Below are 13,905 nucleotides of genomic sequence, written 5' to 3'. Positions count from 1 at the left end.
GTTCATGAAACTTATACGACTAGATTGCAATTTCACAGAGAACACAACCCACTATAACACAACATCAATCTATCACAGAATAAGAAACCCCCAAATTTCAATTAAGAACATTCATACGGGTTATAAACCCTAATTTTAAAATTCGAAAATCAAACTCAATTTTTAACATGTTATTGAACTCCAAATCAGACGTATGACATATGAAAATCATCAGGAAAACAAGCTCTACAACATGCAATCATCAAATCATACAAACAATCATCCGAACAAAAATTCATATTTTTAATAAAATAAATTCGAAAATAAATAAATTTTTAGAAAAATAACCTTGATTTCTGCAGGTGTATGGATTACAGAATCTGGTAGAGCTCTTCAAGACCTTCAGATTGGTTACTCGAGCTTTCCAAACCGAATTCAATAACACCTCCAAATGCTTGTTTGATTCTTAGAACAGTTTTAGGAAATTAGGGTTTTTCTCTGAAAATTATATAATTATTTGTCTGCAAATGATTTTGATACGAAATAAAATACGGTAAAAAGCTATTTATAATTACGGAAAATTAGGATCCCGTTGGATCATTCCGGATATAAAACGGTACGTTTATTTGTAAAAACTGATCCAAACGGTATCGGTTTTCGGGATAATTATCCAAATCAGAACAATTTGTACTGCGGTCTTGGTCTCAGCGCCTGGTTACACGTATTACGAAGTGATAATTGTGATAGTTTAATAAAAAGCTCCCGTTTATCGAAAATACGGGTTTTATTGATTTACCGAAACGAATATTGTATCGAAAATGTTGCGCCGGGACCCGCGCAGGACAAACCGTACGCCGGATCGAAAAAGTCGAAACATGGAATATGCTCGAAATATTACAATTAGGTTATGAAGGAGTTCTCGAAAGAGTTTCGGGTTCCAAAAACGTAACAACGGTTGACGTCGGTTGGTTCCCGTTTTTATAAAATAGATTTTAATTATCCGGAAAAAGATTTTAGAAATTTCAGATGATTCTTATAAATCCATAAACCAAGATAAAAATAATTAGGAAGATATGACAATTATCTATATTTTATTTTGGACATATAAAAATTAAAATACTCAATTAATATTATTTTTGAATATTCAAGTACAGATAACACTTAACAATTAGCTCACAGAATAGATACTGAACACACATAATAATTATATAATAGCAAAAATAATTACACGATATATCTCGGATATTACAAAAATAGTGGAGATTTGGTAGACAACCAAGCTTATGGTAGCGCATGCATATCTTTATTGATTGAACTTGAGCGAATACACTTAGCCTATACACTTGTGTAATTTGAGAATTGTGTGACTTTTTCTACCCATAGCATGTTACTTACTAAAGGCGATCTTGATGTTTATTTTATGATATTTTTGTCTATTTAGACAATGTGTGCGTACTTGAAAAGTTGTGTACAAATGATGTGCGAATTGAAAAGACTGTCACAATTGTGTAATTGTGGTTTACATGTGTGGAGTGCTATGACATGTTGCATACTTGAGGCTTGGCAGAAAAGAAAATAAATGAATTTTATAGGTAAATACACTATAAACCTTCACGAGAAAACATTCGCCCTACTAGGGCTGCCTAGGGGTTTAACGACTTGTTGCATATGCTCAATGAAATCGTGTCATCTACGAAAGTGGAATTAGTTAGTCTAGAATATTTTTATTTCGCTTATTTGCCCGATGACATGCAAATTCTTAGTGTGGAGATGTTAGATAAAATATATTTTTATATATATTTTATATGATTTTATTCTCATATTAATTCTGTTTTGCACTGATTTGGATATTTATTTGATAGGTTTTGATGTTTTATTGTAGGTTACAAGTAAATTCTAGACTTGGAAGGATTTGGAGCAAAAAGTCCTATTTTGGAGTGTAAATAGAAGAAAATTCGTATTATATGTCTACACGGGCTGCAAATACTGTTTGGGCCGTATCTAGATATCCAGAAGTCCGATTTTGACGATCTTACGGTCCACGCGAAACTCACGGAATTTTCTTTAATTCAAAGATGGTCCAGTAAGGAAAATCCAGCGGGAGCAGCCCAGAAACAGGGAAAAACAGAGACCTGTAAATTTTTACAAAAGAATCCTATTTGGCTTAGAAGTGTCTCTTGTAATTTGATTAGAATCAGAAAATACTTTGATTATTAGATATAACATCAGATTTTATTATTAGTTAGTGAGTTTTTTTATTATTATTAGTTGTTCTTATTAACTTGGAGAAGAGAAACATACGTGCCTTTATTGGGAGTTAGGGTTTGGTTCATTTTTTTCATAGCTTTCTTTACCTTGAATACTTGTTCTTCAATAATATAAGTTTGAGGTACTTCTTTATCTTCTTTGTTTATTTTAGTATGTGTTTTATATGGCTTTCTCAATTATTTTCCTTGTTTTTATTCCTAGCATGAGTGAGTAGTCATAATCTAGGGCGCAGGGAAAACCATATTTACACCACTATAATGGTTTGATTTTCACAGTATTTTGACTGGTTTAAGTGATTCTAATTGATATGTTTTAATTTTTAGTTTGTGTAATTGGCCAATATCATAGACTAATTATATGCAATAATGGTACTAGATCGAGAGATAGTATGCTAATTAGAGGCACACATACGATTAGCCGAATGAATGTGAATGCGAGAGTATCATTGGATTTCTGAGAGCGTTGATACTCGAGAGAGATCGACGTATGTTCTAATCACTTGACTAATTAAATTACTAAAAGATATTATTGTGTAATCATGTTACAGGAGTGTTAATACTTGAGAGAGATTGACAAACTCTAGTTGCGTGACCACTTTAATCGCTTTAGCTTAGGAACCAATTTGGTGTAAGCATGGTAAACCCGATTGCCCTAGAATTTTAGTTAATTAATCCTCAAAACATAGTTATTTGCATTATTTAGTTATAGAAAATTCCCAACAATCGTTGTCACTGTAGGAACAATTTGCAATAATTAGATTAAAATTCTTGAGACTTGTCTTCTTGTGGATTCGACCCGTACTTACTAGTTTCTGCTAACAACAGACACCGTGCACTTGCGGTATATATAAAAAATAACACATCAATACATTTGTTACACCTATATCTATAACATCTACAACTCCTCATTTCACAACTTCATGTCTTTAAGTTCAAGCTCTATAAAGTCAAATCACTGAACTTCAAGCATCCAATACATCTCTAACATCTCTAGTCTCTCAACTCACAACTCTGATCCAAAGTCAACGGTAAGACATCAAGTTCCTGATAAACATTCAAAAATATTTTCAAATGTAGATTGGTGTATATTTGGGAGCTATCATGGGTGCTTTAAAGGTCCCTCTTCAGGAAATTCCTCAAATAGTAAGGGCCCTCTTCAGGAAATTTCTCAAAGTGTCACCTTGCCTGCTACCAAGCCTAAGGGGGAGATGATGGAGCCCAAGTTAAAATCAAGCCAAAATGAAGATGATGTTGGGATTGAAAAACTACTCATGACAGCTGAAGACCCTTGTGGGAGTTTGGTGATTTTCTTGAATGCCCGAGAGTCTCACTCAAATTCAATCATTTTTTTTACAAGAAGGCTGTTAACAATAATATTAATTTCATGAAAGTGATACTGATCATAAGATAAAACTTTAAAAGAAAAGAAAATTGTGGTGAATGTAAATAACCTGTGTCTCGCACGGGTTATTATACTAGTTTAAAATGACACATCACCCGTATCATTTGTAGAACTAATATATATATATCCAATTTTAAATTTTTAGCACTATTCATGTACAATTAGTCTCCGTTCTTTTTTTTAATATTAAATTACCATATTGACATGCTAGTAAACTTGTATTACATAAAAGCATCCAAATTGGTAAAACTTGCCCAAATTTATGTTCTATTTTGACTCTATTTTGACAAATATTGATGTAATAATGCACTAGTACAGTCCAGTCGTGACTTGACATAAATATAATATATTCAAATTTGTAGCCGCCGCAGCAGCCGTCTTCAAGGCATGCTTAGCCTTTTAAGTTCAGCGTTCATACGTAACATATTTCTTTATTTTCACATGTTTATATTCCTATTGAAAAGTAATTTAAATGAAAGCACCAATTATCTAATGTTATTTCGATCAAGCAATTATTATAAAATCAATTTTATAAAATTCGGTTATTGTAATATTTATTATTTATAAAAATCAAAAATCGGAAGAGATCGATAAATGTATCGATTTAGGATTAATTTGAAAGGTTAATCGGAGAAAATAATAAGATGTATTGATATTTTAAATTATATCATTTATAATTATTTAAATTTAATTAAAATTTTATATTATACAAAATAATTTATTTGTAATATACTGATTAAGAAAAATATATAAAAATTAATCAAATTTAAAAATCGGATCAATCACATGCCTAGCAGAAAAGCCCGATTAATTTATAAAATCAAGATTTTTAGAATCATTAATAGAAAAACAGGAAAATTCATAATTATTAGAACCATAAATACGGGCACCTCTTGTGTTTCTTGGCCTCGCGGCCTGCAAGAAAAAAATAATTACGGGTTGTACAACTTTTTCTTATATTTTAATCTAAATCATCCCATAGTTGAGTTGAATATATGATGAGTCAACGTCTTAATATAACGAACTTAAATGAACGAGTTGAAATATGTGTTTTGGTTGTCTTACATGATGATTTGCTTCACGTAATCCAAACTTAAATAATCATTTATATTCCTAAGTTTATTTCTTTATTTTCATATTTCTCGATTAGCAAGCGGTAATGCAAACCCATCTTACACTATCTTTGTTCTGGATTCGATTGTTGTCGGTCCAGAATGATATGTTAAACTAGCTTATTTGTACTTGCTGAGATATTTCCTAGTCATATGTTTGTGGTACGCTTTTTAGTGAAGTTGTGTCTGTGTGAATGAGAAACAAACCAAGGCCAAGATTTTCTCCTCACGAGTTCTCACCTACTTCACCCTCTACAGTAAGCTTTACACATATACTGTATGTGTGTTTTTTGTTTGCTTACAAACTACATGCTTTGTATTAGTATCTCGTTTATACATGTATTGTCTTTCTTAATTTTGTGCTTACAAGGTCTCTCTCTCTCTCTCCCTCTCTCTCTCTCTCTCTCTCTCTCTCTCTCTCTCTCTCCCTCTCTCTCTCATCTCAGTGTCTATGTCTGTTAATTTTGTGCTTACAAGGTCTCTCTCTCTCTCTCCCCCTCTCTCTCTCTCCCCCTCTCTCTCCCTCCCTCTCTCTATCTCTCTCTCCCTCTTTCTCTCATGTCAGTGTCTGTGTCTGTTAATTTTGTGCTGACAAGGTGTGTATTAACAGGCAAGATTGTGTAATAAAGAGGGAAATGAGTTGTGGTTGCTTTGCTGCTTCAACTGGAAATGAAGAAACCGACGACGTTAATGTTTCTGGAAATGTAAAGAAATTCTCCTACAAACAATTAAACACCGCGACTAATAATTTTCATCCATCAAATAAAATAGGCCGAGGAGGTTTCGGATTTGTATACAAGGTACTCTTCATCTTGTTTGTATTAAGTAGCCTCATTTTTATTGATTTTCGTGTTATGTATATAGCCTGATTATGTTTATGCTTGATGGATGATTTGGCCTAATAACCGGAATGGTAGGTCCTTAAGTTGGAGAGCTTGTCTAACTATGTCAAACTGTATTGATTTTGTAGATTTATTGTCTCGACAAAACAGATAATATATCGTGGTTTGTAGTTCATATGCCTTTTCAGCTTAACATTTGTTTAATCAGTGTAGATATTACATAACATATTGTACATCTACAACGGTGTTAAGAAACGAATTAGGTGAAACATAGTGACATCTACATTGCATTCAAATGAGTAGTCAATTATTTTCAATCTTTGAAACCTCGTTGTCTTAATTCTACCTAATAATATCACCGTTCTGTTTTTATAGGGAGTCCTCAAAAATGGAACACAAGTAGCTGTGAAAGCACTTTCTGCAGAATCGAAGCAGGGTTTGCGTGAATTCTTAACTGAGATTGATGTTATATCAAATGTTAGGCATGCAAACCTTGTCAAATTAATTGGATGTTGTGTTCAAGGAACTAATCGGATTTTGGTATATGAATATCTTGAGAATAATTCCCTTGACACTGTTCTGTTAGGTATTGTAAAGAAGATTTGGTATAATCAGTTGAAATTTTGTTTTGATCTTCATTCAGAGAAAATTAATCAATATTGGATTGCAGGTTCAAATAAAATTACAATCAAATTAAATTGGGAAAAAAGATCTGCTATCTGTAAGGGTACTGCCAGCGGTCTTGCATATCTTCATGAAGAGCTTGAGCCACCTATTGTGCATAGGGATATCAAAGCTAGTAACATACTTCTGGATAAGAACTTCACACCAAAAATTGGAGATTTCGGGTTGGCTAAACTTTTTCCAGACAACATCACTCATATCAGCACCAAAATAAGAGGAACCACGTAAGGATTTTATACACTCTTTTACTAAGGTGCTAGTGCTGTTTGAAGCACTATCTTCCTTGTTTGGTCAACTCAGTAAGGATAATTTGGTTGAACGATAGTCTGATTCGCGTTAATGGCGAATTTTTCTCCCTTGAGGTGCTACTTGCTAGTAGTGGTCAATCGGCAAACTAATTTTGGGATTCTTGCAAATTAGTTATGTAATTTGTTTTCAAATATTTTTTATTACCTTACTGGTTGTTGTCACTGGTAAAACTATTTTGAATGACCATTTACAAGCACTAGCAGCACTCAGTTAAAATATTAATATTGCAAATGACAACATCCAAAATAGGCCGAAGACTGGGGCACCAGAGTGTTCTGTCGGCCACAGCTCTGTGAATCCATGATACATGTTTGGAAAGAAAAGATCCATCGTTGTGTCTGCTGGTGTCAATACTATTTGCTTCCCATTAACCCTAAACTATATTTAATTTTTTAAGCTCATAATGTGACATTGAGTGGATACATTTATTAATCTTTTGTGATATTGGAGATGTATTTTTTCTTATACCCTTTTTCATCTCAGAGGTTATTTGGCGCCGGAATATATGTTGGGGGGCAAGTTAACTAAAAAAGCAGATGTCTTCAGCTTTGGGGTTCTCATACTTGAAATAGTAAGTGGCAGAAGCAGTGGAAAAGCAAGCTGGGGAGGGATACAGAAGCTTCTGTTGGAATGGGTGAGTCCCGAGTTTCATAAGATAAGATGCAAGTTGTTTCCCTTTCAGTGATCATCATAATCTCTCCCCCCACCCACCCCCACACACAGCAAACATGCAAGTATGTCACTCAACAACATACACACAACACATCTTAAGCATCAGTTTAAATGGTAGTTCTCATTAGACAAGTCTGAGGGTTTTATAAATGTGAGGCAGTTGTGAAACAAGTATCTACAATGATGCTATCAAATTTATACGTAGCAAGTATTTTCTTCCTCTAACTGGATAAAATGACCATATTCTGCTTCAATAGGCCAGGCAGCTCTATGAAGAAGGCCAACTCTTAGAGATGGTAGATCCGGATCTGGAAGTATTCCCTGAGAGCGAAGTCATTAGGTATATCAAAATAGCCCTTTTTTGCACACAAGCAACAGCAAGCAGGAGGCCAACAATGAGTCAAGTTGTTGACATGCTTTCGAGAAACATCCAACTCAATGATAAAGAACTGAAGGTCCCAGGCTAGTTTCAGAAGATTAGTTTCTATGTTCAAGTCATAACTTCGATTGGTATTGTTGTGTGAGAATTGTTGATTGTCACCGAGTTTACCCTGATATTTATTTGAGGTCCATATTCAAGCTTCCACAAAATGAGTGGAATCCATATACTGTGGAAGAAGACTTTAAAATTTTGCAGATAGAAGTATGTTATTTTCAGTAGTGATTAGTAAGTAGTCAGGGGAAGAAGCTTTTTAACCAATAGCGACTTCTGTTATTTATTGTTGCATAAACTTATCTCATTGTAAATAATTTGTCAAGGACTCCATCCTTCAATTAGAAGTTTGATTGGTAATTTTTTTACCTTGCTAGCAGTAATTGACTGATCTTTATTACAAAATATAAGCGAGCTAAATAATATCATCTGATATAGAAATGAAAATCTGACAGATAATAAATATATGGTTACAACAGATTGGAAAAGTTTCATGATGGATTGACTTAGGTGCCAAGTGCTAGAAAATTATCATGCATAAAACCCCAAATGTTAGACTAGAGTCGCAGTTTGGCTAGCAAGTGTAGCAAAATGTGCAGCTCCAGTTGCATTAGCTGTTGGACCTCTGAATTTCTGTTCACGCTTGTCGCTTGCCTTGTCCCTTGGTAGGAGCAGGCCGAGGCTGCACCATTTGAGGTGTGGTTGTGTCCTGTTTGCTTCAACTTCAGCTTCAACATTCCCAGGCTTGGGACCCTGGACGACCACAATAGAGGGCTTCATCTCCCCAAACGTTTTCCAGTACCTTTTTGGCAACCTCTTTATGGAAAATTATTGCAGATATAGCTTTGAGTCCAAATAGTACTACTTCAGTAAGACCAACTCAGCATACTCACCCTCTTGATTAGCATTAGTTGACAAGCTTAGCTGTCATCCTATTTATAGTAATGCAACAGAATTGGGGTAAAATAGAGAAGATAATGAGTAGTATATAATCATAGAAAGTAGAACAGGAGAGTTAGTTAATTTCTCATGGTTGTAATATGTTTTCACACACTTGTAAAAATGGTGACCTAATCTCTTCTTTTACTTTTACATTTCTTCATATCCTGATCTAGAATTGCAAAGTTAATACAAATCAAACAAACGATTCAATAATTAATATTATCAAAGAATTCAAACATATTCAACACATTCAATTTACTATTTTACTAAATATAAGTGACATGTCCTCAGATTTCAGGTAAAAAATGAAGTGTTCAATTACCCTCAACTTATCAAAACTAAAGACATGGAGATGTAAGTATCCATTTTTGTTTATTGTCATGTGATATCCAGGTACAACAGAAAACATTACAAGTTAAAATGCACATATATTCCTCATGTTAGATAAGTATTTTATTATACAAGCGAAATACAAACATTTTGTTCAATGTTCTTTAAAGTATCTACCACTCATATGAAATTTTAAAAGCGTAAAATAAAATGGGATAACCCGAGTTCAATAATACGTATATTTGTTTAATGTTTTTCAATCTCTCACTTGTCAACATCATTTTTTTGTAAGCATACTACTATTTTGGTTGGTAGGTTATTGGGTGGATCACGAATGACCCTCTCTATATAATGAATTATCTCAAGGGTGGAAGCTTTCATTATTTGTGTAAAGCTTGTGATGAGGTTGTTGAGAACATGCAGAGCATTCATAACAAGAGAACATTCATTAGGTACAATTATATTGCCAAACATTTGTACTATTATTTTAGTGATATGCTGTTACATCTAATTATGAGGTACAAGGTGATCATTTATACAGTTGAATGATTCAGAACAAGCTTATGTTTAACAACAATAATACTACTAATTCTTACTCATTCAATTCATACAATCCAGATTTAACGATCCCTAACCTAGGAGTGTTTACAGTCTCAAGTTTAGTATATGCTTTGGACTTGTAGTTCTGAAAGAGAGTCTTTCCGGCCCTGGTTTGTTTATAGTAAAAACATTCATTAAAAGTGAAAATTTTGTGTCCTATTTTTCATGAACGTTTCGAACTTAAGATGTGTAGTCATTGCCTGTCAAAAAGTGTGTTGAAGGTTATAGCTAGTTCTTCTGCAAATGACTCATGTAGTGGATCGGCAAGATGTTGAGATGGGCAAACATGATCAAGTAACAGTTCAGGCTAAAAGTTTGGTATCTGCAGGGAATATCGTGCCTGTAAAGCCAAGCTCCTTTTACTTTTGAAGAAGAAGAAGGTATTTTGGTCAGAAAAGAAAGTCAGTAGATATAGAATACAAAAGTTCAAGTCGACCTCTGTCGACTTGAGTATCAAGCAGCAAGAACAATAAACATTCTTCTCAATAGCTGTAGAAAGGCAAACTGGCACAGGCCGGAAGGAGAAGTGGAACTTCAACTTATTTTGAAGACGCTTCTGCCTGATTTACGTTTCTTCGTACATTTCATTTCCACAAGTATAGAAGTGCAAGGAGTCGTCAACACTCTCTACCAGAATACCACGCTTCACTAAATTATTATGAACTCATTTGAATATTTGATGCTATACACTAAAACTGGATTCGAGATTAGGCTGAATGTATCCTGTAATAACAAGCCATGATGTTCAAACTTTGCTCATTTGGAGTTTGTTCAGCATCATCTCTGACGATAAAAACTAGTTTTTAGAGTATTATTTGGTAGTCAGTATTCACAAATCACAATTGAAGGTAAAAGGCTGTAAACAAGCCATGATGATCAAGCTTTGCTCGGACAGCATTTATTCGTGTCAGTTCTGAAGATAAAGAGTTAGTCATCTATTTTTTTTTTTTTAATTTAAACTTTAGATTTAAAAATTTGAGTGAAGGATGTCGCAAAGCCCTCAAAGCTCAAAATGATGCATGTCTTTGCCGGATGTTACCACTTTGTATCGTCTGAACGGATGCAGCAGTAAACAAGCCACTAGTTTAGGCACAGTATGAATAAACGTAAAAGAACATGCCCTTCCCTTAAAACACACACACATCAGTCGTATAGACTTATTTATGATGTTTCCTCACCAATTTAAACACAAAAACAAAAGAACACACGTAGCGTCATAATTCTTCAGAGAGGAATGGGCTCAACAATAAGAGAATCCAGTGTATCCTTGATCACGCCATCTTCAACACCATAGTTATCGTCTCCAGCATTATACAAATAGTGGGCTATCCTTGTTACATTTAGCATGATATCCACATAACGCCCAGTTAATGGGTTATTGTACTCGTCCGAATATCTGAGTTTATTTATTTGCAACCATTTCTTCCTCATCAAATTCATCATATGCTCACGGGAAACTTCTTCCGTCACACCAGCATCCGACATGTAGCATTGTACTGATGAGGGAACGTCTCCTCTGGCTTGCTCAGGCTGCAAACAAATGAATGTTATATGATAGTACACAGAAAGAAAGTTTTGCAAGTATTTAAATTAAAAACTAGGATACACAATTCACTGCTCTAACTTAAAATTTGCAAGCTTTGAAATTTAGTACCCCAGAAGTTCCATAATCATCACTTATCCGAAATATTTCATATGCCCAGCGTATAATATCAGAATAGTTCTCTATAAACTCCAATTCTTCTATCTTGATCGGATTCGCTGTATAGATGTAGGCATAAAGTGCTACAATGGGGCCAGCAACTGTCACAAATGTATTTCCCAAGTACTCCTCTAGTGTTGGCTGGTATCCTCTGTGATACCACCGCGCCTCCTTTAAGTAACGCTTGAATAAATCATTGATCTACAACATAAGATAAATAATTTTAGGGGGCAGCTTCACAATCTGAAAACCAGATTACTATATGTAAATCTGTTAATGAGGAAAACAAGGAAGCGTACCCATTTTCTCTGGTGTGGTAAAATATCGATGTTATGGTCTCTGAGGATGTCGTAAGACGTTTCATTGACAAAGTTGTACCATGACTGGAAGCATAACTTCATATAGTCTGGAAGCTCTTTCATAGCAGTTATATCCCACCTAAAGTTCCCGAATAATTATTCATGAGAATAATAGTAGTATTTCTTATAGTACTTACCGCTCTGGTTTCTTATAGTAACCGCTTTGTTTTGTACTCTATATATTGCTATGTAAACTGAACAGTTAAAGATTCAGAAAACTCAAACCTTTCCACCACAGCTGTAAAGAGTTCAAGTTCTTCCAGTGTACCATAAACGTCATAAACATCATCGTATACACCAATAAGCTCTACAGATTTAGCCATCGCTTCTCTGCAAGATCTGTGTTGAGGGTCGCTTGAGGCTGCCAAACCCCACAAATAAGACGCCACCAACCTATCTCTGGCAAAGGGAAGTCTCTCTCCCATGTCTAATCTAGTCCACCACCTACATTTCAAAAGATTTTATATCAGTTAAGCATACCTAGTCACCAAATGTCCCAAGAAAATAATAGTACGCAATTAGGATTTCACATTGATCTGTAATTACATTCTTGGAATCCTCTTCAAAGCTTAATTTACTTCTGCATATACCTCGACAAATCCTTAAGCTCTTCTTGGTACAACGCTTGCCTAATGTTGAAGTCCAACTTTGCATATTTAAGAACTGCTGGGATGATGACACCACTACTTTGATACAAATTTATGTACCACCTTACATCAAATGCAGGGACACTCCATTGTAGTGGAAGATGTAAAGCATGTCTCACTTGCATTTGAAGATCCAAATTAACAATATTTTGGAGACAGTACTCCTCAAGTAATTTACTCGTAAAGGACAAAGCCTCCTCCATTAGGGACTCTCCTTCAATAGAGAAGTATGAGGCTTCATACAAACTTAACAGTCCCTGGACATCTGCACGAATACCTTTATTGAAGCTCCCATTTTCCGTAAATCTTTTAAAGCCCTCTGACCAATTAAAAGTAAATGTATTAGTATCAATATAGATCTCACGAGGATTCTGACGGGAAAATGTGTAAGTAGGCTAAATGAGTACTCTAAGCTACAACTTTGCCCAGTGATAGGCAGACACTTTTGGTGCATGTTTTGTAGTTACATAACTAATGAAGTACAAACTATAGAAATCTTATCTCCAAATGTACTGTACTTCAATATATGTATGTGTGCGCCCCCGCACCCTAGATATCACTTGATATTAATGCAATGAGAATAACAGAATAAGGCCCAACTAAGTATAAGTTTTTGATAGATCTTTGCGTAATATATTCAAGTCGAACTGAACCTGTAAGAGATCTTACCTGTGGATATATAATGTCCATGTTGTCTAAGAAGCCTAAACTCAAGAGCAGTAGCATGCAAGTTCTTATCCCAAGTCACATTCTGTATGTTGTTCAAGATAAGCCTTATTTCATCCTGAAAATGATAATCTAAACCAACTCTCTGCAGCTGATCAATCAGCTCAAGCTGGTCTAACGGCTCAACAACATTTTTTAATATCATCCTCACCTCTTCCTTCAACTCAGAAGCTTGTGCATCGATTGCTTCACCCTGTGTAGATTTTGAAAATTTCATAATTACACCAATGAAACACTTATGTATAACTTAAAACAGATTAAAAAACAACAAAATTAACGAGAAAATACCGTGTATTCAGTTTTCATAGACTGAAAGAAATTGTTGTCCCACAAGCAAGGTTTGTAGTTTCCTGATCGCCTAACAATAGGTTCTAGTGTAACAGGAGCCTTACTTGTTCCAGCCACAGATTTGATAACAGACTTGTAGGCAGTCACAGCTTTAGGTTTGCATGGGGTGAGTCTGGGAAAGCTGATTACAGAAGAAACTGAAAAGATTGCTGCCATTATACAATACCAACTGTGAATGTGAGTGATGCTGTTGCCATGCACTGAATTTATACTGAAGTGTGGCATGGTATTGGTACGTGGCAATCGTATCTTCAAAAATGGTGTACTGGGGTTTTTTTAACTAGCACTCACCGACAAATTCCTCAAAAAACATACCAGATTTGCATAATCTTATGAAACCAGAATAATCAAGTCTATTTTGTTAGCTACGAGATCAACCTGTGAATCATTGTATTCAAATTCCACAAAAGACTAATACAGTTTAAGTGCAGAGTAAGTCATTTTCAGCACAAAATCATTGAAAATGAGAATTACATTTGTTCCAAAGCTGTGAATGCGCATTTATATAAGTTGTTTATGTTCATGTGTGTTCATCATCTAGCTACTGTTCC

The 13,905-nt window shown here is 34.7% G+C and overlaps 2 protein-coding genes across 3 annotated transcripts; one reads left to right on the top strand and one right to left on the bottom strand.

Annotated features, from left to right (window-relative positions):
* The first annotated feature begins 4,742 nt into the window (after positions 1–4,742).
* LOC141670474 (cold-responsive protein kinase 1-like) lies at positions 4,743–8,047 on the top strand. Of its 2 annotated transcripts, none has more exons than XM_074476341.1 (6): positions 4,743–5,017; positions 5,371–5,560; positions 5,978–6,188; positions 6,273–6,510; positions 7,079–7,229; positions 7,525–8,047. In XM_074476341.1, the coding sequence occupies exons 2-6, from the start codon at positions 5,396–5,398 to the stop codon at positions 7,732–7,734; spliced, it is 975 nt and encodes a 324-aa protein (XP_074332442.1). In that variant the 5' UTR covers positions 4,743–5,017; positions 5,371–5,395; the 3' UTR covers positions 7,735–8,047. The 2 variants fall into 2 exon arrangements, with proteins under 2 accessions (XP_074332442.1, XP_074332443.1); XM_074476342.1 differs by having other exon boundaries at positions 4,743–5,130.
* Positions 8,048–10,796: 2,749 nt separating this feature from the next.
* LOC141673070 ((R)-limonene synthase 1, chloroplastic-like) lies at positions 10,797–13,510 on the bottom strand. Its single transcript, XM_074479804.1, has 7 exons — positions 13,295–13,510; positions 12,950–13,199; positions 12,224–12,599; positions 11,859–12,077; positions 11,574–11,712; positions 11,227–11,475; positions 10,797–11,102 (listed from the first exon to the last, which is right to left on the bottom strand). The coding sequence occupies exons 1-7, from the start codon at positions 13,508–13,510 to the stop codon at positions 10,797–10,799; spliced, it is 1,755 nt and encodes a 584-aa protein (XP_074335905.1).
* Positions 13,511–13,905: the final 395 nt, after the last annotated feature.

Source organism: Apium graveolens, chromosome 7 (assembly GCF_009905375.1).
Source record: "Apium graveolens cultivar Ventura chromosome 7, ASM990537v1, whole genome shotgun sequence".
NCBI lineage: Eukaryota > Viridiplantae > Streptophyta > Magnoliopsida > Apiales > Apiaceae > Apium > Apium graveolens.
This window is presented reverse-complemented; position numbering and strand designations above follow the sequence as displayed.

What these genes read in the sequence shown, in the direction of transcription:
- LOC141673070 (XM_074479804.1), bottom strand. Translation starts at nt 13,510, where the DNA reads ATGGCAGCAATCTTTTCAGTTTCTTCTGTAATCAGCTTTCCCAGACTC. An exon ending in GAGCTTAAGGATTTGTCGAG is followed by an intron (nt 12,078 to 12,223) that starts GTATATGCAGAA and finishes TTTGAAATGTAG; the next exon opens with GTGGTGGACTAGATTAGACA. An exon ending in TTTACAGCTGTGGTGGAAAG is followed by an intron (nt 11,713 to 11,858) that starts GTTTGAGTTTTC and finishes CGGGAACTTTAG; the next exon opens with GTGGGATATAACTGCTATGA.
- LOC141670474 (XM_074476341.1), top strand. Translation starts at nt 5,396, where the DNA reads ATGAGTTGTGGTTGCTTTGCTGCTTCAACTGGAAATGAAGAAACCGAC. An exon ending in ACCAAAATAAGAGGAACCAC is followed by an intron (nt 6,511 to 7,078) that starts GTAAGGATTTTA and finishes TTTTCATCTCAG; the next exon opens with AGGTTATTTGGCGCCGGAAT. An exon ending in AGAAGCTTCTGTTGGAATGG is followed by an intron (nt 7,230 to 7,524) that starts GTGAGTCCCGAG and finishes CTGCTTCAATAG; the next exon opens with GCCAGGCAGCTCTATGAAGA.